Source organism: Prionailurus viverrinus, chromosome A1, assembly GCF_022837055.1.
Source record: "Prionailurus viverrinus isolate Anna chromosome A1, UM_Priviv_1.0, whole genome shotgun sequence".
Lineage (NCBI taxonomy): Eukaryota > Metazoa > Chordata > Mammalia > Carnivora > Felidae > Prionailurus > Prionailurus viverrinus.
The window spans coordinates 197697121-197720154 of record NC_062561.1 but is presented as its reverse complement, the minus strand read 5'-3'; the positions used below and the strand labels follow the sequence as shown (position 1 = coordinate 197720154).

The 23034-nt window shown below is 57.8% G+C and overlaps 1 protein-coding gene across 1 annotated transcript; it reads left to right on the top strand.

Moving 5' to 3' along the window:
- Window positions 1-18687, top strand: SLC6A7 (solute carrier family 6 member 7). Its single transcript, XM_047868726.1, has 14 exons — window positions 1-127; window positions 5158-5341; window positions 7000-7131; window positions 7315-7549; window positions 7973-8111; window positions 9542-9676; window positions 11180-11283; window positions 11414-11538; window positions 12447-12559; window positions 12811-12942; window positions 13425-13524; window positions 13700-13800; window positions 14347-14514; window positions 17804-18687. The coding sequence occupies exons 1-14, from the start codon at window positions 95-97 to the stop codon at window positions 18011-18013; spliced, it is 1911 nt and encodes a 636-aa protein (XP_047724682.1). The 5' UTR covers window positions 1-94; the 3' UTR covers window positions 18014-18687.
- The last annotated feature ends 4347 nt before the right edge of the window (window positions 18688-23034 follow it).

Below are 23034 nucleotides of genomic sequence, written 5' to 3'. Positions count from 1 at the left end.
GCGGCCGGCCGGCTGCGCGATCTCTGGCTCCCTCGCTCGCTCTCTGCTCTCAGGGGAAGGCAAGCCGGGAAGCCCCGGTAACCCGCCCTCCAAGATGAAGAAGCTCCAGGGAGCTCACCATCGCAAGGTAGGGCACGAGGACGAGGGGGCGCACACGGGGGCGGGGGCACACCTGAAGGCGGAGTGCAGAGAGAGGCCCGCCCCCCGTCCAGGCCCCGGGAGGGTCGGGGAGGGCGCCTGGACCATTGCGAGGTTCTGGGGGAGTCCGGGCTGAGCTAGATGGCAAGGAGGGGCGGGGTCGCGGTCTGCTGGGGCAGGGGGGTGGGGGGGATGCGGTTGGGAGGAGGGTTGGCAACACGGCCTTCCCCATCGGGGGGTCGGGATGTGCGTGAGGGGACCGAGGTTCGTTGGGCCGGGTCCTTCGAACAGGTGTCTGAAACCCCAGGAGGCGTGGGATAGGGCGGCTGGGGCCAGGCGCCCGCCCCTCTCCAGCCCCCCACCTGTTTCCTCCGGGGGCTGATTGGGGTTGGGGATGTAAGAATAGCCGAGGGCCAGCCTTGAGCTGGACTAATTACAGGGGTGGGGGGCGGGGAGCCGCCCTGGTCCTCATCGGGTGGGTGCGCTCTACACTGAAGCAGCGGCGGAGAGCCAGCAGGGGGACGCTATCTTTCCTACCCGCGCTTTTGCCCTGCGGGGACCCACCACCTGCTTCCTCCCCACCGGCTTTAGCTTCCCTGCTAAGACCCCAGGCTGCCCCACTGCAGGGCTGGCAGGAGGCGAAGGCAGGGAGGGAGGAAATGGGAGACCCAAGGGATACGGGGGTGGGGTGGAGGCTGGCATGAGAGAGGTGGGCAAATCTGTGTTCTTGGAGCCCTGGGCCAGGACCTCAGCCTCTTCCCACCTCCTCCTGTGGGGTCAGACCTCCCGGCCCGAGGAGCCTGTGTTGTTGGGTCAAGTTTTCTGGCTTTGGGCTTAAGAGTGGGGGGTGGGGGAGTGGGGGATGTGGTGACCCCACAGGGCCGGTAGGTGTAGATATGAGAGAACTCACAGGGGCTGGTGTTATTGTCCGCCCCCCTCCCCTGCCAATTCACGCTCTCTGCCCCTGCATCTGGGGCCATCGGTGTGTGTCTTGGGTCTTCTTGGGCCCTGCCCTCCGTTCTTTTCCATTCTCCTACTCTCTCTCCTTTCCTTTCCTCCCCTCTCCACTGCCACCAGACCACACAGAATGTAAATAGCCATAGTCTGTGAAGCCTTATCTCATGTAATCCTCCAAAATTCTGGGGGCTAGGTCTCTCTAGCCCCACTTTATAGACAAGGCAAAAACAGACGTGGGAGATGCAGCTAGCTGCTTTCCTAAAGATGGGCTGAGTAGCCTAGGACTAACAGGGCAGGGGTGGGGCCGCCTGGCCTCTGTGTCCCCTCCTTGGGTCTCAAGGTGAATGGGGCAGGGAGTGAGGAATGCCAGGTATCAGCAAAGGAACAGCGGTGTTCAGAGACGAGCACTGGGCTGAAAGTCAGGGAGGGTGGGTTCAGGTCTTAGTCTGCCCTTAACTTGCTGTTTGACCTTGGGCTCGTCTGTTTCCCTCCCTGAAACTCAGTGTCTTCATCTGCACAATGATGAAGTTGGACTCCACATTTCTATTGTCTCTCGCATCCTGAAGAAGGTGTGAGAGCCTTGGCTGGGGGCAGGCTAACCTCTTCCGGCCCCTGCTGCTGCTAGTGACCTACATCTGTTGGTTCTTAAAAGAGGGGGTGCAGGTCTGGCAAACCCACGATTCTGTTTCTGCGTGACTCCGGATAGGCGGCGGGGGGGCGGGGGGGGACCGGGGGTGGGAGCTTCACACACAGGCGGAAGTGTGAAGCGACTCATTAAGCTTCCAACCCTGCCCCATTGATTTGGTCGCTTGTCTCCCAGCCAGTCCCATCCTCTTTGTTGCCAGCCTCCTGGGATTCATCCATGGTGGTGTTGGGGGCTCCAGGTGGTCTTGAGATTGGCTCATCTTTGGAGGACCCAATCCCCTGTCCCTGGAGCAGGAGCAGGCTTCCCTCTGATCGGAGGAGGTGGGGGACAGAAGAGCTGGCAGCATCCTGCTCTTGGAACTCTTGTCACCATGGAAACAGAGAGCCGGGACTGCTCTGTGAGCAGAGAAAGGGCAGCAGCTTCTCAGGAGAGATCAGAGGAACCTCATTACTGGGCCCTCCTGCCAGCTAGCCTGAACAGGGTTGGGGGGTGGTCACAGGGTGACTGGCCTGTCACACTACCCCATTTCAGGGGCCAATGTTAACTAGCTGCTCCTCCATACCTCCTGGAGCTCGCCTGGCAGGGAGTGATTCCAGAGAGCTAGTACCCACCCAGCTGGGGAGGGACCTTGTGGAAAGGGGCATCAGAGGGCAGGGGTGAGTTTCAGATCAGTCTGGGGGCCACTGCTATCCTCAGCCCAGCATGTCTGAGATCACCGCAAGCCCAATTACTGGAAAGGGCTTTTTCACACTCTTCCTCATTATCACCATCACCCATAATTATGCCAGGCTGTCCTTGCTGCCGCTGGCCCTCTGGCCAACAGCCAGCCTCAGGCAGGATCATTACTATGGTCGCCACTGTCACTGAGAGTCACCTCAGTACTGTTACCCCCGTTCTGCCACCTGAACCCATTGCCCCGACCCTGTCACCGCAGCCAGCCAGACACCTCCAGTCCTGTGACACCTGCACTCTCCCTTCCCCGTCTTTATCCCTGAAAAGCCTCCTCTGTCACCACCCAGTTTGTGTGTAGACACCTACTTGGCTGGTGCCGGGAAGGGGAATTGGCGGGGGGGGGGGGGGGGGGGGAATATCTCATCAATAACTGATTACTGAGTCCCTGTGCTAGGATCTGATCTGGTCTTCAACCACTGTAAGTGCCTCTGGTGAAGCCTCCCTCACAGACCATTAGAACCAGAAGACTAACAGATAGACCTACACTTCTCTGCATAAAGCTCAGCATGCTAGCTTCTTAAAACCCTTTTCTTAAATAGAATTGCAGCATACTGTCTGTTCTAGTCCTTATTTGGAGAATTGCAGTGGGTATTGGTCCATTAAAGGATCTGACAAGTCCTACAGTAAAGAAAACTTTTGCTTTGTGTTAACCCAGTGTTTCCCAAACTTCTTCTTCTTCTTCTTCTTTTTTTTTAAGTTTACTTATTTATTTTGAGAGAGAGTGTGTGCACACAGGCCTGGGGAGTGGGGGGAGTGGGAGCGGGCGGAGGGCAGAGAGAGAATCCGAAGCAGGCTCTATGTTGTCAGCCATGTCAGCGTAGAGCCCACCTCGGGGCTCAGACTCACAAACCATGAGATCATGACCTGACCCGAAATCAAGGGTCCGATGCTTAAGCAACTGAGCCACCCAGACGATCCCTCCCGAAACTCCTTTGCCTCAAGAATCCTTTTTGCCGCTGAGCACCTGTGAACATCCAAAGGGATGTGTTTTTGGAAACACTGATTTATTCGATGCCTTCTGTGTCTAAATGGGGAAACAAGGCTCAGAAAACTCTTTCCTAAAGTCACACTGTGAAGTGGCACCGACCTGGGACTAGAATTGTAGTCTCCTGACTCCCAGTCCAGAGATATCACTGTTTTCCTATAACCACTGCTGAGCAGGAAACAGGGCGTCCTTTCTCCTCTCTCAAAACCATGAGATTTGATAATCGGCCTTCTTTGCAGCTGCATTCTTCTCTGCCAAGGGTCTGAATTTCAGAGGCAAGCAGGAAGGGTGTGGCTGTCCCTTTCTTCTGACCCATTCCAGGAGACACTTTGGGGACTGCTCTCTGAATTGTAGATAGTTATCCTGATATCTTTGGGCTCCCCTACAGGCTAACTCACCCCCAGGGCCAGCATTCTAAGCGGCTGGAGGAGGACCTCCATTTCCCAGCCCCAGTCTGAAGGGAGAATGCCCAGTGCACTTCCCCACCCTCCTTAAATTGCAGGAAGGGACCTTAGGGACCGCTGGTTTCCGTTCCCCTCTGTGCACGTATCTCTCCTGTAATGACAGGAAGATTGTGACTTTCTGAGATAGACCAGAACTCAGTAGCCTCTTTCTGCTCGTGAACTAAGATTCACAGCACTCCATAGGCCTCCCTGAGCCACTAGAGAATGAATTCAATTCCTCCCTCAGGGGAACCCGTGTTCCCTCCAAGGCCTCTTCTTTCTATGCTAAGGGCCCCTACTTCTCCCCTGTCCTCCCGTGACTACTTCTCCTGAACACCGTCCTGTCTGGCCACCTGCCCAGTGGACATGCTCCAACCTATGTCTTTCTTAAAATACGGTGCCCAGGATAGAGTAACAAAAGGCCAGCACCACGGGCACCTGGGTGGCTCCGTCGATTAAGCGTCCGACTTCAGCTCAGCTCATGATCTCACCATTTGTGGGTTCGAGCTCCGCATGGGGCTCTGGGCTGACAGCTCGGAGCCTGGAGCCTGCTTTGGATTCTGTCTGACTCTCCCGCTTGCACTCTGACTCTCTTTCTCTCTCAAAAATAAATAAACATTTTTTTTTAAGAAATTTAATTCTCTCTCAAAAATGAATAAACATTTAAAAACAGTTTTTTTAAAAAAGGCCAGCACCAGCAGTTGAAGACACGGGCTCCAGTGTCAGGAAGCTCTGGGCCCGAGACCCAGCTCTCCACCAGGCAGTCGCATAAAATCATGACACCTCCGTGAGCCTCGATGTTCCTCATGAGTGAAGCAGCGCTTAGACCAGTACTTACTCAGCTTGTAGCGTTATTTTGAGAATGAAATCAGGTGAAACGTTGAGTGCGCGGAGCGCGTAGTGAGAGCTCAGTCCACGGTAACTGTCATTAAGATCGTCGTCGCATCGTCATCAACATAGGACCATCCCTTCATCTGACCTCTGTGCTAACCAAACTGAGACCCAGGTAGCTCTCTTAGTGCTTGAGCCATCCTGCTGGCCTCATGCGTTTGTAGTTCCCTGCAACCCAGAGACGCTCCTGCGTAGGACCACGTGAGCCCAGGCAAGAGCGGTTGATTTTCCCAAGCAGGAGAGTATCTTTGCATTTAGCCCTGTTTGATTTTATATTCTTATTTTTGTTTAGGGGGGCGGAGGCATCACAGTGCTACCCTGGCCTCACCTTTCTCCCTCACCCCTTTGGTCTCTCCTACTGGCAGCCCATTACCCCAGACCTACTGATGACCCCCAGTGAGCAGGGGGACGTGGACCTGGATGTGGACTTTGCGGCGGACCGGGGGAACTGGACAGGCAAACTGGACTTCCTGCTCTCCTGCATCGGCTACTGCGTGGGCCTGGGGAATGTCTGGCGCTTCCCCTACCGAGCCTACACCAACGGAGGAGGTAGGGGCCCGGGGGCCTGCCTGAGGGGCATCTAGGCTAGTAGGCCACGGCTGGGGGTGGAGTGAGGTTTTAAGTGGCCTTGGCCACCATCTCCCCTGCGACCTTGAGCAGAATTGAAAGCAGTTCAATTCTTTGAACTGGGGCTTTGAACGGGGCTGGGAGAAGCGAGCTCCCTCTGCCTTGTCTTTTTTCATCACTCATCCCCTCCTCTGTCTCCCTCATGCCCAGTGCGGATACCTACTCGGCTCTCCCCCAAGGCCTTGGCCCTTCCCGGACCCCAAGAGATGGGCAGAGAGGCTTCCTCCACTTCTTGAGAGCAGCCTCTATCTGCCTCTCAGCGATCACTGTGCTTTCAAAGTTCTCCCATCCCCCCCTTCTCCCCCACCCCCGCCAGGACCTCACTCCATCAGTCATTCTCACTCTCAAATCTTCGATCCGCCCTCCTGTCCTGGTTCTTTCCATTCAGACTGCATATGTGAAGTCTCCCCCATCTTCAACAAATCCTCCACCGTCCCTGCTTCGCCATCAAGTGACTGTTCGATGTCTCATTAACAGTAGCTGGGGTTGAACACTCACCATCTGCCAGGCCCCGGGCTTGGTGTTCTCACTTAACCCTGACGACAACCCTCCTGGGCGGCACCATTGTCCTGATCTGACGGCCAAGGCTTGGAGAGGCCAGGTTCCTTGTCCAAGGTCATCTGGTGGCCGACCCAACATTCCACCTTCCATTCTACCTTCTCGAGAGCCAGCGTGCTCCCACCCGCCCTCGAAGCCTCCTTCCCATTTCTGCCAAACTCATTGAAGAAACACCTATTGGCAGAGCGACAGAAATCCAAATAGGAGTAGATGAGGCAAGGAAAAGATGAATTGCTGTGACCAGGAAGTGTGGGACTGTAGCTGGCCTCTGATGCTCTAGGAACTCAATAATGGCCCCAGTTCTGCTGGCTCTCCCTTTCCCTGGTTCCCGATTCTGTTTCTCTCTGGGTGCTCACCTCATTTTCTGCTGGGACAGGCTCCCTCCTTGAGGTTGGGCTGGGGGGGGGGGGGCGCACAGACAACTCTGGAATGACTTTATCCTCAGAACTGTTGTCTCTGAGTGAATCCATATAGGACCGCAGGGAAGGTCTTGAACTGGCTTGGCTTGGGATAAATACATCTGAGGGGGTGGGGTGGGGTGGCTGTTGTGAGTGACAGTCCTCCCAGAGCCCTATAGTGGTGGGCAGTTCTCTAAAGGAGACAGCTACTGGTATGAGAAGCAAATGGGGAGGGATACTGGGCACACGGGATGGCCCGTGGCAGCCACAAGCATCTAAGGGGGCGTGGCAGATCAGGGCCAGATTCTGCAGGGTGTTCATTCATTTCCATACTGAGGCATTTGCACTTTTCTCCGGCAGGGAATTCACTCCTTTATTCGTTCACTCACTCAGTGTTTGCTCGAGACCTAGCCCTCCTCTGTGCCCTGGGGCTGCAGAGGTGGGGAGATCCCCACCAGCCCCCTTGGCTCTCAGTGAGCTGGTATAAAAGGACAGTCCCAGTCTGCATGAGAAGTGCTCCGTGGGGTCGCAGGTGTCTGCCATCAGGGCAGGGGCGGGGCCGGAGCTGGGCTTTAGGGGAGCTGACCCACCCGGGACCTTCCCCAACCTCCTTCCTCCTCGCAGGTGCCTTCCTCGTGCCCTACTTCCTCATGCTGGCCATCTGTGGCATCCCCCTCTTCTTCCTCGAGCTCTCTCTGGGCCAGTTCTCCAGCCTGGGACCCCTGGCCGTCTGGAAAATCAGCCCCCTCTTCAAAGGTGAGGCCTCATCGTCCCTGGAGGGGTCTGGGCCTGGGGGAGGCAGGGAGGCTGCCCCCCTTCCCCCAACCTCTAGGCAGACGGGGGTGATGAAGCTCAGAGAGGGGATGGCTTCCGGAGGCCACACAGCCTGGCCTGCAGGAGGCCTCGACCTGAGGGCAGCCCCTACTCCCCCACCCCCAGGTGCCGGCGCGGCCATGCTGCTCATCGTAGGCCTGGTGGCCATCTACTACAACATGATCATCGCCTACGTCCTCTTCTACCTCTTCGCCTCCCTCACCAGCAACCTGCCCTGGGAACACTGTGGCAACTGGTGGAACACAGACCTCTGCCTTGAGCACAGAGGCTCCAAGGATGGCAATGGAGCCCTGCCCCTCAACCTCACCAGCACCGTCAGCCCCAGCGAGGAGTACTGGAGGTCAGGCCGCCGCGGGCCCCTAGGCGCCGGCAGCAGGGAGGGGGCGAGGATGGGCCGGCGTCCCCCAGGGGCTCGGCGTGCACCTGGAAGGCCGAGTGCCGGTGCTGGTGTTAGGTGGACCCCGGTTCTAATCCCAGCTCTTCAGTGACCAGCTGTGCAACCTTACCCAATATATTTGGCTTCTGATGCTCTGCCTTTGACGTGGGTCTGGTCATATATTTCTGAGGGTCACTGTGAGGATTAAGGGAAAGAAGGTACGATTGTGCCATCCAGCCTGTTGGATAATCATGCTGAGTAAATGCTGGCAGGCAATCGTGATGCTGGTGATAACAGTGATAGGAATCTTGCTGGCCGCGGCTTTGCCCCGCGTGTGTGGCGTGTGGCAGGGTGACCAGAGGACTCTCAAATCTCCATCCCCCACAGCCGCTACGTTCTCCACATCCAAGGCAGCCGGGGCATTGGCAGTCCTGGGGAGATCCGCTGGAACCTCTGCCTCTGCCTGCTGCTTGCCTGGGTCATCGTGTTCCTCTGTATCCTCAAGGGCGTGAAGTCTTCGGGCAAGGTAGGGCCTTCTGGGAGGCCCTAGAGGCCTGAGGGGCTGGGAGGTGTGAGGACTTCCCAGAGGAGGCAGGGCATGGACTGAGCCTGAGAGGATGAATAGACTTCCTACTGGGAAAAAGTTCAAGGGCAGGGGCCGGGAGGGGGGCGGTGGGTGGCTAGGGATTGGGAAGGGGGAGGAAGAAAGATGTGGCGGTAAGGGTGGGCAGTGGCTAGAAACTTGCCAGGGACAGGACTGATCTGTTACTCAAGTTTGCATCCTGACCCAGTGCTTGGCACTTTGAAGAGGTTCCGTCCGCATGTGTTTGTTGAATGTTTGGAAGGTGGGTGTATGAGTCAGAGGTAACTGACCAGAACCCAGTTGTCACACTCGATTGGAAAATCCAGAGGGTGTGCTTCAGGTATAGCTGGGTCTAGGGGTTCAAAGGATGTTATCAGGAATGTGGTTCTCTTGGTCTCTCAGGAGTGCTTTGTATCTTACCTGCTTGGTGAAAGGTTCTCCCTTGCTCCAGTTCTCAAAAACCCTAGAACTGGGTCTCACTGTGTAGGCTGGGTCATGTTCCCACCCCTGAACCGATCACTGTGGCCAGGAGGGTGGGGTGCTCTGCTTGGCTGGGTCTGGTCAGGTGCCCACCTCTGGAGCTGGGAATGGGGTCAGTCCCAGCTAGGGAAAGTCAGGTGACTGGTGTCTGAAGGAGGCCAGATGGATGCGAGGCAGACAAAGCCACGGATGCCCACTTGAGGTTATGAAGGGTGGGAAGGACCATGAAGCTGTTTTAGAAAGACTTGGAAACCTTCTGAGTGGTTTATTCACTCATTTATAAATTAGAACTTGTCCCTGTGCAAAATGCTGGGAAGTGTCGCCCACGAGGAACAGAACCAAAAGAAAGACTAGAAAGGTAGGGTAGAAACCAATGAGAAAGAGGGGAGAAACAATCATGGTGCAAGTCGGGACGGTGACGAGCCTGAGACCTGGTGGCGTTTGCTGAGAAAATGGCTGGAGTTTTGGGAACAGGTGGAGACAGGATGGAGGGGAGTTTGGGAATGTGCAGTGGCTGCTGACCACACAAGGTGGGCTTTCCTGGGCTAGGGGCACGGGGGGTGGACGCATCGGAGGGGAAACTCTCATAACCCCTGCAAGGCAAGGCTTCCGGGCAAGGGGGCGAAGGCAGCCCGGACCAGGGCACTGCAGAGCTGGAGAGAGTGGGTGGGTCAGGGACTCCTTGGGAAGCAGCGACAGGACTTTGCTGAGGGATCCATGTGTGGAGGGAGGGGTGCAGGGAAGGAAAGAAAAGCATCGTGAATGATGGCTCTTCTCATCTTGGCCTACCCAAAGACTGGGGAGGCGAGTTGGGTAAAATGGGGACTTGTGGAAAAGGAGCAGGGTGGAAGGAAGGTCACCCCTGCCTTCCCTCCCCACTTATCGTGCCTCAGGTGGTATATTTCACGGCCACGTTCCCCTACCTCATCCTGCTCATGCTGCTGGTCCGAGGAGTCACCCTCCCAGGGGCCTGGAAGGGCATCCAGTTCTATCTCACCCCTCAGTTCCACCATCTGTTGTCTTCCAAGGTGAGGCCCTCGGGGCTGGGGCAGAGAGGGAGGGGTCAGGCCTGAGCCAGGGAATAGAAAGAGGGCGCCCCTGGGGAAAAGAAGGTGGGGGCGGGGGGGGGGGGGGCGCCTGGGTGGCTCAGTCGGTTAAGCATCTGACTTGGGCTCAGGTCATGACCTCGCGGTTTGCGAGTTCGAGCCCCACGTTGGGCTCTGTGCTGACACCTCGGAGCCTGGAGCCTGCTTCGGATTCTGTGTCTCCCCCTCTCTCTGCCCCTCCCATGCTCATGCTCATGCTCCGTCTCTTTCTGTCTCTCAATAATAAATAAAACGTTAAAAAAAAAAAAAGAAGGGGGTAGGAATCCTCCATGTGATGGGCCCCTGCTACCAGACCCTGGGCTCGGCTCTGTGCTCAACACTGTGTGTCTTTTTCACTTATTATTCTTCACCATCCTGTGAAGTAGACATTATTCTGGGGCACGTGGCTGGCTCAGTCAGAGGAGCGAATGACTTTTGATCTTGGGGTCGTGAGTTTGAGCCCCACATTTAATGTAGAGTCCTAAAAAAATATATAAACCTTAAGGGGCACCTGGGTGGCTTAGTCGGTTAAGCGTCTGACTCTTGATTTTGGCTCAGGTCATGATCTGGTTCCTGAGTTCAAGCCCCGTGTTGGGCTCTGCACTCATGGTGCCCGCTGACAGTGTGGGGCCTCCTTGGGATTATCTCTGTCTGCCCCCCCACCAACCCGTGCGAGCACGTGTATGCTCTCTCTCTCTCTCAAAATAAATAAAACTTAAAAAAGAAATGTAAAAAAAGGGAAGACATTATTCATCCATTTTACAGATGAAGAAACTGAGGCCCAAAAGAGTGATAAGCTTAAGGTCACAGGGCTAGGGAGTGGCAGAGCCGGAATTCCAACCCAGATCTGACTCCACACCCCAAGGAGGGCATTTGTGATTATGGAAACAATGGTACCGATGGCTTTAACACTTCTCATTTATTAACGGATGCCCGCCTGACCACGCCTTAGCACTTTGCACATACGTGGTCATTAGTCCTCACCACCACCCTCATTTCAGAGGAGGGGCCCGAGGCTCAGGGAGAAGCTGTGGCATGCCTAAGCCATACAGCTAGAAAGTGGGGAGCTAGAATCAAATCCGGGTCCCTCCAACTCCAGGGAGGAGGGAAAGGGGTTCCAATGGGCTTACTGTCAATATGAATCTACTGAAAATTTACGTGAGACGCCACTTCCTTCAGAACTGGACCAAGCTTAGCGATCATCTAGATCCTGGAAGGGGAAACTGAGGCCCGGAAAGGGACTTTCCCCAGTCCTGCAGTGTAAGTGCTGGAACAGGGTTTGCTCCCGGCCCGTGTCACGTGTGAGCCGGGCTCCTTACCGAACCATCCCTGGACCTGCCGACTCGCTCTCACTCCACCTCCTTCCTCCTCTTTCCTTGGCCCTCTGGACGCCACGGTGTGCAGCCCCTTCTCTTTGCTCTCCATCTGCACCCTTTCCTGCCACAGGTGTGGATCGAAGCTGCTCTTCAGATCTTCTACTCCCTGGGTGTGGGCTTCGGGGGTCTCCTCACTTTTGCCTCCTACAACACGTTTCACCAGAACATCTATAGGTCAGTGCAGCCTCAGAGCCCTCGAGGCCAGAGCAGGGAGGAGAGTGGCTGGCCAGGGCGGGCCTCCTGGGGTGAGGGCGGGGCCCGCTCACTCTGGCCTGGACTTCTGTGCCCGGACCTCTCCCGGCAGAGACACCTTCATCGTCACTCTGGGCAACGCCATCACCAGCATCCTGGCTGGCTTCGCCATCTTCTCCGTGCTGGGCTACATGTCTCAGGAGCTGGGGGTGCCTGTGGACCAAGTGGCCAAAGCAGGTGGGCAGGCCGGCCAGCCCTGGTGGGTGAGGGGGTGGGGCGGGGGGGGGGGGTACCGCTGGGGCTGGGCCAGGGAGCACAGCGCGGACCGGCAAGGTCGCGGATGGGTTTGTCCAGTGCGTGTGTGGGTTTGCGTGCACACGAACGCGTGTGTCTTTGCCGGTCTCTGGGTGTCCGAGTGCAAAGGGGGTGTGCGTCAACCTGAGTCCGGAGATAAATGGATTTCTGTGCGAGAGTGTCTTATGTTTGATCACGTCTTAGTAACTTGCCTTGTTTGTCCAAGTGAGTCATTTCCTATGTCAAGAGGTCTGTGTGCACGTGAACTGAGGGTTCAAATGAGGATGCGAATCAGTGTCTTGTGCCAGTGGACGTGTAAGTGTGTGTGTTAGTGGGACTGTTTGTGTCAGTGATGGTATACGTAAGTGTATGCAAGTGAGGTTTTATGTTGGGTCTTGGGTTTATTCATGTACTCATTTTTTTTTTTTTATTTTAGAGAGAGAGCAGGGGAGAGGGAGAGAGGGAGAGAGAGAGAGAGAGAGAGAGAAGAGAACCTTAAGCAGGCTCCATCGTCAGCATGGAGCTCGATGTGGGACTCGATCCCACGACCCTGGGATCCTGACCTGAGCCAAAATCAAGAGTCGGATGACCAACCGACTGAGCCACCGAGGCACCTCTCACACACTCATTGTTAATCCATTTATTTTATCAATCTATGTTTCTTGAGCACCAACAATGCACTGGCCTGCGTCCTAGGAGTTAAGTGTTAGAGGTGTGCAGATAGCGTGCGTCTCTGGGCTTGGCTGAACTAGTATGGCCTGGTGGATGTAAGCGACCACGTGTGTTTGAGTGTGCATGTGGGGGGCCTGCCCCGTGCCCCAGGCTGCTGACTCTTTGTGCCCTTGGCCCAGGCCCCGGCCTGGCCTTTGTCGTCTACCCACAGGCCATGACCATGCTGCCTCTGTCGCCCTTCTGGTCCTTCCTTTTCTTCTTCATGCTCCTGACTCTTGGCTTGGATAGCCAGGTGAGCCTCGTGTGTGCCAGCGGGCCCCCTGTGGTGTGTGTTTGTGTCTGTGAGGTGGGTGTGTCTGTGTGTCCATGTGTGATGTGTGTCTTTGTGTGAGATGTGCGACTGTGTGTGTGTGTGTGCGTCTGTGTGTGCTCTGTCTATGCGTGATGTATCCGTGTGATGTGTCTGTGTGTACCTCTGGGGGTGTCTGTGCACGTGTGCTGTGAGGGGGGCAGAATTCTGACCCTCCTCCCCCCTCCCCCCAGTTTGCCTTCCTGGAGACCATTGTGACAGCTGTGACAGACGAGTTCCCGTATTACCTGCGGCCCAAGAAGGCTGTGTTCTCGGGGCTCATCTGCGTGGCCATGTACCTGATGGGGCTGGTCCTCACCACCGACGTGAGTGGTGCTTCGGGGTGGGTGGGCAGCTGGTGGGTGAGGCAGGGGCAGGCGCCCGCAGCAATGTCTGTGATCGTTCCCTGGGCTACCGGCTTGTTCCTGTTCGGGAGGAAGCTGGCCCACCCCAGGCGCTCTCCCCGAGGGCAGCTCGGTCTAGGACCCAGAGTCCTGGCTTGGAAGTATAAAAGACCTGGCCTCCAGCCTGGTTCCTGCTCTGGCTGAATGACCCCAAGACAAGTGGCTTCCCCTCCCGGAGCCTGTTTTCCCACCAATAAGATGGGGGTCTACGTCTAGGATTGTTGTGAGACTCAGATAGGATGGTGTGTGTAAAGGGCTTGGCAGGTAGACAGCCGTCCCACTGTTACCGTCTTGCTGTCACCGCTGGCCTGGCTGCTTTCTGCCCACCTCCTGCCTGGAGAAGGGGTCGCAGCAGGGAGCAAGACCAGGGTGAGGGAACCCCAGAGCTGTGACTTGTGTTCCAGGGGGGCATGTACTGGCTGGTGCTTCTGGACGACTACAGCGCCAGCTTCGGGCTAATGGTGGTGGTGATCACCACGTGCCTCGCCGTCACCCGGGTGTATGGTGAGAGGGGCCACGGGAGGCGGCGTTGAGGCTCCCCACCGTGGGAGGGTGGGAGTCTACTCTGGAGCCCGCCTGCACTGGGTCCCCGGTCCCAAGGGCCAGGGTCTCCAGTCGGGGCAGTTGGGGTGGAGGAGGGGCTGCTGGTGGGGCCATTCTCCTCCCCTCCCCCGTGCAGGCATCCAGAGGTTCTGCCGGGACATCCACATGATGCTGGGCTTCAAGCCGGGCCTGTACTTCAGGGCCTGCTGGCTGTTCCTGTCCCCGGCCACGCTTCTGGTAATGGGTGGGAAAGAAGGCTGCTGGCTGGGGCCCCGGGGCTGAGAGTAGGGCCCCGCCCTGGGCACTCAGGCTGGTAGGGCTGCCCTGACCCCGGAGTGGGCCTCTGTCAGGGCTGAGGGGTGGGTGGGCACCAGGATCTTGGTCTACTCCCGTCCCCTTGATGTCCCCAGCTGTTGTAGCCGGGCTGGCCCTAGCCCTGCATTTGATTGGCAAAGTGAGTGGGGCATTCTCAGGCCTCAGGGCCTTAGGGCGGGGGCTTTGAGGCTCGTGTGTTTGCTTGTGTCTGTGCTTTCTTGGCCTTGGAATTGAAGCAGTTCAGGCACAGGCTGTCTCAGGAATTGGGTGCTTCAGAGCTGGGCTGTCTCAGGCCTTGCAAAGGCTCCGAGGATGGACCGTCTTAGGTTCTGCACAGCTAAGGTTATCTCCGACACTGGGTGGCTCTGAGCTGGGCTCCCTCAGGCCTTCGGGTAGCTCAGACCTGGGCTACCCCAAGCCCTGGGGCCTGTGCGAAGCCCACTGTGATGCTGGGGCCCCCGCCTGCAGGCCCTGCTGGTATACAGCATCGTCAAGTACCAGCCCTCAGAGTACGGCAGCTACAGATTCCCAGCCTGGGCAGAGCTGCTGGGCATCCTGATGGGCCTGCTGTCCTGCCTCATGATCCCAGCCGGCATGCTGGTGGCCGTGCTCCGGGAGGAGGGCTCGCTCTGGGAGGTAAGTCTGCCCTTGGTCTTCCCGACCCGTGGCCCCGCCCCGGGCCCACCTGCTGGAACAGAACACATCTGCACCGGCACCTTATCCAGGGCCTTGCAGGCTTTTCCAGCCAATAGCCTGAGCTATGAATCCTGCTTGGGGTAAGGCAGTCTCAAGGGGCTTCGGGTCCTGCCCTGTGGCCCCCAGGGCCACGTGAGGCCTCTGAGGGGGAGCACACTCCAGAGACCACCGATGTTGGCCAGTGTCCACGTGTGTTGGGGAGAGGACAAAGGAATGGCCCAGGGTCCCAGTGTGAGTCGGGCAGAGGTCAGGACCTAGACTCCGGTCACCAGCCCAAAGCTTCCCTATGAAACTCAAAGTCAGAAGGCAACACTGAGGGACCCCAGAGGGTGGACTGTCACTCTTCTCCCTGCTGCAGCCCACGGGTGGCCTGAGAACAGGCTGATGGTGGGAGCCCTGCCCACGCCAGGCTTTGTGAAGAGATCTAGAAAGCACAGAGAATGCAAGCTGTCTGGGCACGGGGATCTGCAGGCCTCAGAAGAGGGGAGTGGGCCAGTGGGTGTGCTGTGATGCTGTGTGACCACTACAATGTTCTGCCCCTCTCTGAGCCTCATCACACTCTCGGGACTTCTGACGCCATGGGTGTGGAGTCCTCTGGGGGCAAGAGGCTGTCATAGTGAGCAGAGCTGAGGGAGGCTACTAGGGCCTAGGAAGAGCCTACGGACCCCCAAACAGAGCCAGCTAGTGCTGGTTCATAAGAGCTAATTGTTAAATACTCAGGGATATTGTGAGCCAGTTGTTAAACCATCGATAACTTGAAACTGACCTTGGTGGGAATATTTACACCACCGGAACTGGTGACAAATCGAGCCTCCTGTGCCCCTCCATACACCACCCCCAGCCTGCTCACCAGCTCCCTACTTCTCCCACCTCCCATAGAGCTCCACTGCACCTCTGCTGTCCCCCACCCCACCTTCACATCTCCACCTGGAGAGAGGCTCAGAGCCCTCCCCCTGCAGAAATGACTGCACCACCCAGACCACAGGCTAGTCCTGGAGTCCAGCCACCGCTCTGTCTCCAATTGCTGTGTGACTAGGAGCAAACGCCTTGCCTTCTCTGAACCTCGGGAGCCCCACCTGTACCTCTAAAGGAAACCTGTCTCCTTGCGTAACAGCCAGGGTGTCTGCAAAGGAAAGGAGGAGACAGCCAGGTGGCGGGGCCATGTTGTTGTGGGGTCAGCACTGCAGAGGACTTGCCCAGGTCCGGAGTGCCACCTTCAGAAACCAGGGCTTCTAGCACTGACACACTAGGAGGAATCCTAGGTCTGCCTTTTGCCAGCTGCATGACCCTAAGCAAGTTAACACACCTCTCTGAACCTTGCTTTCTCTCTCCTTAAAGTGAGGACAGTGACACCTACCCTTAAGGGTTGCTGTGAGAAGAAAAGAGGCTCCTCAGCATCTTCAGAACTGTGAGGGGCAGAAAAGCAGAGTATTCTAAAAGTTTAGGATGGAATCAGACTGCCTGGGTTCAAACCCCAGGATGACCACTGTGTGAGCTTGGCCAAGGTGACCGACCTTGCTGAACTTTACCTCCAGATAGTATCTGTGGGAGTAGAGGATGAAAGTCATAATGCCCCTTTCCCAGGGACTCTGTAAGGATTGAAGAAGCCCACATTTAGCGTAAGGCTGGAACATGGTGAATGTTTTGTTCCCCACCAGGGATTCTCACGGGGGCGATTTTGCCCTCAGAAGCCATTTGGTAATGTCTGGAGGCACTTTGATTGTCGTAAGCGTACAGCGTACAGTGTGCACAGGGGATGCTCCCGGGATCCAGTGGGGAGAGGGCAGGGATCTGCTAACCATCCTCAGTGTGCAGAACAGCCCTTACGCAGGGACTCTCCAAGCCGAAACGTCCACAGTTCTCAGGTCAGGAAGTCTTGATCTAGGCACTAGTGTGCAGCTGGGAACAGACCTAAGTCCTTGCTCTCAGGGAGCTTGTATTTTAATGTGGGAGACAGACAATAAACAAACAAATACATAAAGGTAGTGGCAAGTACTATACTTAAAAAAAACAACAACAACACAGAAACAAAAACAAAAAACAAACCCTAAATTTAGGAATAGAGAATGATGGAAGGTGGTATTTTGGCCAGGGTGTCTGGGAAGACCTCCCAGGGGGGTGGGGGTGTGTGTGGGGACAGACACCTGACCAAATCGACAAGGTGATCTATCTAGCTTTGGAAGGGGAGAGCATTCCAGGCAGAAGGACAGTCGGTGCAAAGGCCCTGAGGCAGGAGGGGCTGGCATGTTTGAGGGCAGCAAGGGGGTCGGCAAGACTGGATCAGAGCAGGTAAGGGCAGGGGGAGAGTGGTCGGAGCTGAGGTCAGGGAGGCAGGCAGGGGCCAGGACGTGGAGGCTGTGGTGAGCACGTTGGGTTCCATTCTAAGTGAGATGGTAAGCCACTGGCAAGTTTCTGAGCAGTGGGGTGACGTGCTCTACAACAGTTAAGTGTCACCATGCTTTGAGTATGGAGCCATGCTAGGCCCCGGGCTAAGGGCATCGCACACATTATCCTCCTTGAATCTGCACCCAGCAGGCTCCACTTGATGTTGGTTGTCCGTCTGCCTTCGAGGGTCTGGGGCTCTTCTCCCTGAAGCTCAGGCAGAAGGCTTTTGGGAATGTAGTTGGAAAAGGGAGGAACCCTGGAACGTCCAGACTTAGTCATTGTCTTAGTCACCTCCCTCCTCCCATGGAAACTGGGGCTTGAGAGGGAAAGGTCAGACATCAGAGTCAGAGCGAGGCCAAATGTTAGACACTTGGAAGGTCAGTGACAGTCCTGTCTCAGTTCTCCTGCTTCCTGGCTCTTTCCCAAACCGCCCAGCTCCTTAGGACTCAGCATTTAGGGGAAGGCACCCAGAGTGGGCTCCTGGATTGCGGTCACAGAAGACACCATTTACTGGGCCTTGCCCTGTTCCCGGCACCCTGCTAAGTGCTGCATCTCAGGGCCTGCCCGTGAGGGCATCATGATCCCCCAGTTACAGAGGAGGAAACAGAGCATGGAAAGCTTAAATCCCATGCCCAAAGGCCACCCAGCTCGTGACAGCAGAGCAGGACTCTCATCCAGGCGTGTGGCTCACTCCCCTGGGGAAGGTGCTACCGCCCGGGCCCTCTGGGATTCTTGCGCGGACTGATCCAGGTGCTGTGGTGAGGTCTCTGCCCGGTGCCCGGCCCCAGGAAGCACTGCACCACGAGCGCCGGCCGTTTTCACCGCTCTCCTTGCTCTGCTGCAGCGGCTCCAGCAGGCCAGCCGACCGACCATGGACTGGGGCCCATCGCTGGAGGAGAACCGGACTGGCATGTACGTGGCCACGCTCGTGGGGAGCCAGTCACCCAAGCCACTGATGGTGCACATGCGCAAGTACGGGGGCATCACCAGCTTCGAGAACACTGCCATCGAGGTGGACCGCGAGATCGCTGAGGAGGAGGAGTCTATGATGTGAGACAGGAGGCAGGCGGACAGCCTGCCGGGCCGCAAAGGGTAGCTGTGCCCTCTGGGGCTCTGAGAGGCCCCGAGGCCGTGGGAGGTTGCCCCGGGTGATGCCGGTCCCCCGTGCAAGTCCTTTCTTGTGGCCTCTGCCTCTCCTCCGTCTACCTTCTCCGCGCGTGCACACAAACCCACTCAGAGCTCAGCCCTCATTTCGCAGATGGATGAACTGAGGCCAGGGAGGAGGGACTTGCCCAAGGTCACATGGCGGAGGGGACTGGACGCCAGGCCTGCTGGCCAACCAGCTCCCTTTCTTATGTGGCAGGTGGGAGCATCTTCTCATCTCCGTTCAGGGCCCAGACTCCTCTCTTTTCTAGGGGAGGCTCCCCATACACTTGGAACAGCCAGAATCCGAGCTGGGCAGGGACGCCCAGGGCATGGCAAGGCCCACGAGGCCCCAGGCATCAAGGGTTAGCAAGTCAGGTCGGAGAAGGACCCCTGAGGACTCATGTGCCCACCAGGTTTCCTGAAGGAGGCGGGGCCTGAAGGCCCTGGAGGATGGGGCAAGTTGGGAGGGAGAGAGGAAGAGGAGGGCAGGGGATGGAGGCCCCCGTGTAACCCCCGTGCCTCCCCTGGAGCCCCGGGCAGACACCAAAGTGTTCCCAGGTTACAGCAGGGTCCAGGTGGGAATGACGAATGAGGGGGAGGGGGAGGAGGGACGTGGGGTGGGCAGGGGTTTGCATGATCTGGGTGTGCTTTCGATAGAATATCTTTCAGGGTCAGCGTGCAGGGTGGCTTCGAGGGGACAGGGCGGAGGAAGCAGGCCTGTGGAGGGCAGGCAAGAGGGGGCGGTGGCCTGAGTGAGGGGGTGGGGTGGGGAAAGGAGGAGGACCCCACGCTCCCCTCCCCCCCAGAAAAGGGCCGGCAGCCTCCCACACTGGACCCCCGCCCTCTGGTGTAGGGAGCCCTGGGCATGATTAGGACAGAGGACATAAGTGGACAGGTGGGAGTGAGGGGTCCTAGTCAGGACCCAAAGCCCCTGCATTCCCTTCTCCCTGCCCTGGCGGCCCTCACTGTCTCCTCCAGCTCCGGGCACTGCTGGGAAGTTGGCCTTGGCTGTGGACGACCAAGGCAACTAAGAGGCTTGGAGATGGTCCGCACACGTGGCTGTCTGGTCCTGATGCTGCCCACCCCTGCTCCGGGACGCGGGTCCGCGGGCCCAGGCAAGGGGGGTGGAGCCAGCGAGCCCAGGGCAGCCGACTCCTCAGCCCCGTGGCCAGAGGCCTTGGCATCTTCAGTCCCCGGCACAGGAGGGGCTATCCTGGGGCCCCCACTCGCCCCCGAGAGATAAGGGTGGGGTGTGCAAATGCCTGAGTAGAGCTTCTGCCCACACGGTGCTCCCCAGCGGGGCGGAGCACCCTCGTGCAGCGGGCCGGCCTCTGTGCCCTTTGTCCTGCTGTCTCCCCAGCCCATCCATGTTCCGTCCGTTTGTTGTCAATAAACACCAACGAGCTCATCCTTCTCACCCCTTCTCCTTACCGCTGAGAACCATGAGGTGGGCAGCCCAGGGCTCTCCGGCTGATTGGAACCGAGGCTCAGCTGTTTGCTTCCCCGGGTCCCCCAGCTTCTGACACTTGCTCTGCCATTGTGCTATGGCCATGGTGGGTGGGTGGGCTAAGGAAGGGTGGTGAAGAGGAGGAAACCCTTGAAGACAGCTTTGCCCCCCTTGTACATCTGGGCAAACTGAGGCCCACCGAAGGGGAAGACTTGCTCGAGACTACCCAGCCGAGGCAGGAGGCCATCCCCTTTCCCCCTCCAGCTGCTTCCCAGCCTTACCCACAGGTGCAGCTGGGGCTAGAAGACCAGGGTTGGGAGGGGCCCAGAGTTTCCCAGGCTGGTGCGACCCACCCCCTCCTGGCAGGACATTGCCACATAAAAGAGTCCCAAGGCCTTTCAAATGCGAAGCCCAGGTGTTTGCAAAGGCTTTGATTGGGGGTGGGGAGAAAAGGCCGCTGCCTATTTTGGATATTAATAAATTTCCCCTAACAAAGAGCCAGGCCCCCTCCTGCCCCTCTTTGGGGCAGTAGGTGGAGGAAGAGTGATGGGTTTGCTAATTTGCTGAGGGCACAAGAATGGCCTTCACAGTTCAAGGTGCCTCTTCCCACACTCTTGGGGGCAGGCTCCAGTCTTGCTAACAGAGGCCCCTGGTGCCAGCACAGTGGCCCCAGCCCAGGAGAGGGCACTCTCCAGACCCCCCAGCTCTCTCTAGGACAGACCCCAGGCCCCGGGCCAAGGTCCTGTGAGTACTCCTTGCCCAGCCTCTTGGGTGCAGCCTGGGGTCCTGGGAGTCCAGAATAGGCGATCCTAGAAGTCTAGGTTTCTCTTCTCCCAGATTCCCAGTCTGGATTTGGAGAATTCCAGGAGTTTGTGCAGCCCACCAGTTTCACTTCCAGTCCCTCCAGGACTCACTTCCCCTTGCTCCTGGGCCTGCAGTTCCTGGTCTGCCCTCCCCAGTCCCATCTTCCAGTCTGTCCCGCTTTTCCCATTTCCGCTGCTCCCAGACAGGCTGTCCTGCCACACATCACCCTTCTCCCACCTCTGCCGCCAGCGCCAACCCCCAAACGCCCCCAGACCCAACCCCCCAAGTGCCCCCAGCCCCATTCCTTCGTTGACTTCAGATCTCCCTGGCTCAGAACAGACCCCAGCCGGGCCCGGCTGCAGTGGGAACTGACTGGGGACCAGGAACACCTGGCTGGAGGGGTCCGTGGCGACGTAGTGGGCAGCTCAAGGAAGACGTCAGCCCCATCTGGAGTAGAACCCCAGCCTGGAATCCCAGAACGCCCTAGCAGGTGGCAATCCAGTGCCTGCAGAGCCCGGCAAGCAGGGAAGCGGGGTGCGGGATCGTGCTTTGCAGAGGCTGGTCAGTGGTGGGGACCGTGGGACCCTAGAGAACAAAGCGTGCCTGTCTTCGGGGGAGGCTGACCCTCAGAAGTAGGGGCCCAGGTTGCTGGATACCCTGGCTTTTCAAGACAAGCTGGGGGTGAGGATTTTTGTGAGAAGTTTCCCATTTTTGAACATGAGCAACTGATGGGAAGCAAGTGACACAGCGTGGCTCCGTTAGGGTGGCTGGCAGGCCCACTGCTCTGCAGAGGCAGGGGGTAGTAGGGCTGTGTCCTGTGGTGAGAACGTGGCGGAGCGGAGGCCGGAACCAGGGCCCCCCCTCTACTCAGTGTTCTGCTCCCCTTCTCAGCTGACCTCTGTGTGCATGGACCCCTGACCTGGGGAGGCCAGTGGGGGGCCCTGGGAGGCAGCATATGTGCCTGGCTCAGGTGTGCTGAGGGTGCCCTGGGGCCCCTCATTGCTGTTCTAGGAATGTTCTAGAACTCATCAGAGGCGGTGTTCTCTTGGCGGGCACTGGGAAGCGCTAAGATGGGGCGCTGACCACCTGCAGTCACTTCCAGTTCCAGCCTGTGATCTGCAAGAGCAAATATCTGGGAGGCCCAAGGGGGAGAGGGAAGAGGGAGGGGGCCCCGTTAGGGTCAGCCATATTCCCAAAGTCAAGTGAGGGTCAACAGCCGACACGGGGGCACACTGGGTACCTTGTGTTTGGTTCTCAGGAGGCCCTGCCTCCTGTGCTCCCTTCTACCACCCCAGCCAAGTTCACCTCGCATGGTGCCCTGAGCCGGCCCAAGCTTCCTCATCCAGAGTCCTCCCCGTTCATCCATGGGACCCCTATCCATTCTCTTAGGTCTGTCCTCCACATACCCTCCATTCTCCACCAGGTGTGGGCTCCTCGCATCCTCAGGGAGCCTGGCTCAGCCCTACACCTGGCGCGAGCCACGACAGCCGGCCTTGCCTGTGTGGGGTGCTCACGGCCTCCAGAGACACCCACTTCATTTCTGTGTGGTTAAGACACGTGCAGCACTCTCCCTGGGGCCCAGGGCACCTGGGGCTGGGGCAGGGCATCGTGGTGGGGGGCTTGTCACCTGGTGCAATCCCAGCTCTGCCCCTCCCTGGCTGTATGGCCATCAGGGACCCATAGCATCAGGTCACCACTTTGCACATCGCGGCAGCAACTGAAAGCAGTTTGTTGGTAGCTCTAGGGACAGCCAGCGAAGAGTTAAGACAGTCCCAGCCCCTCTGAATTTCACGTGACCCTGGCTTGCTGAGCCTACAGTTCTGGTTCTGCGGTGGACACGCTTCTCCAGACTCATTTTTTGCTGGTGGCTCATGGAAAATTTGGCTCCTTGAGCTCCAGGCCACTCCCTCTGGGGCCTGAGGCCTCGCTGACACTGGTCCTGCCCTGGAAGGGCGTCTAGGGCCGCCTGCCTGCCCTCGGATCCTTGGCCAGCACCCCCTCCCTCGCCCCCCCTCACCCCTGTCTCCGCCTGACTTCCTGCTGCCTGACCTTTTCCCCCAGGACAGAACGGCAGCCCGCCCCCCTTGGCCACGCCGAGGCCTCCTCCCGGCACCCCATCCCGGATCGCTTTCTACTGGAGGGAAAGAAAGCCGCTTCCCACTGACAGCCACCGCATCTGTGAGCAGCATCCCTTCCAGAACTGTAGTCAGCAGGAGCCAAGGCAGGCTCGGACTCTGCCAGTCAGAGCCCAGTCTTGACTCAGCTGTCCACTGGCTGGACGACTCAACTGGGTCTGCTGCTTCATTGCCCTGACCCCCAGTGTCCTGACCCTCAGATGGAAGATGGGAACAATGGCTTTCCCTCCGCAGGGAATTACATGGGATAATATAGGTGCTCAGTGCATAGTTTTTAAAAAGCGATCAGTGCTTAGTGCAAACCGTGGCAGGCAGAAGGCCTGCAAGTGGGATGGTTCTCATGAGCCTGCTGTCCCTACTTCAGATAAAGAAACTGAGGCCCAGCTCCCGCCTCCAACCAACAGACGGAGAAGGAGGGTGGGGATTGGTGTGCTTGGAGCCAGGGTCCAGGCAATGGTGGAAGCCTCAGGGCGAGCTGGCATCTTCCAGTTCCATGGCAAGGGGCCTGGGAGGCTGGGCCTCAGTGTCCCCACCTGTAAAATG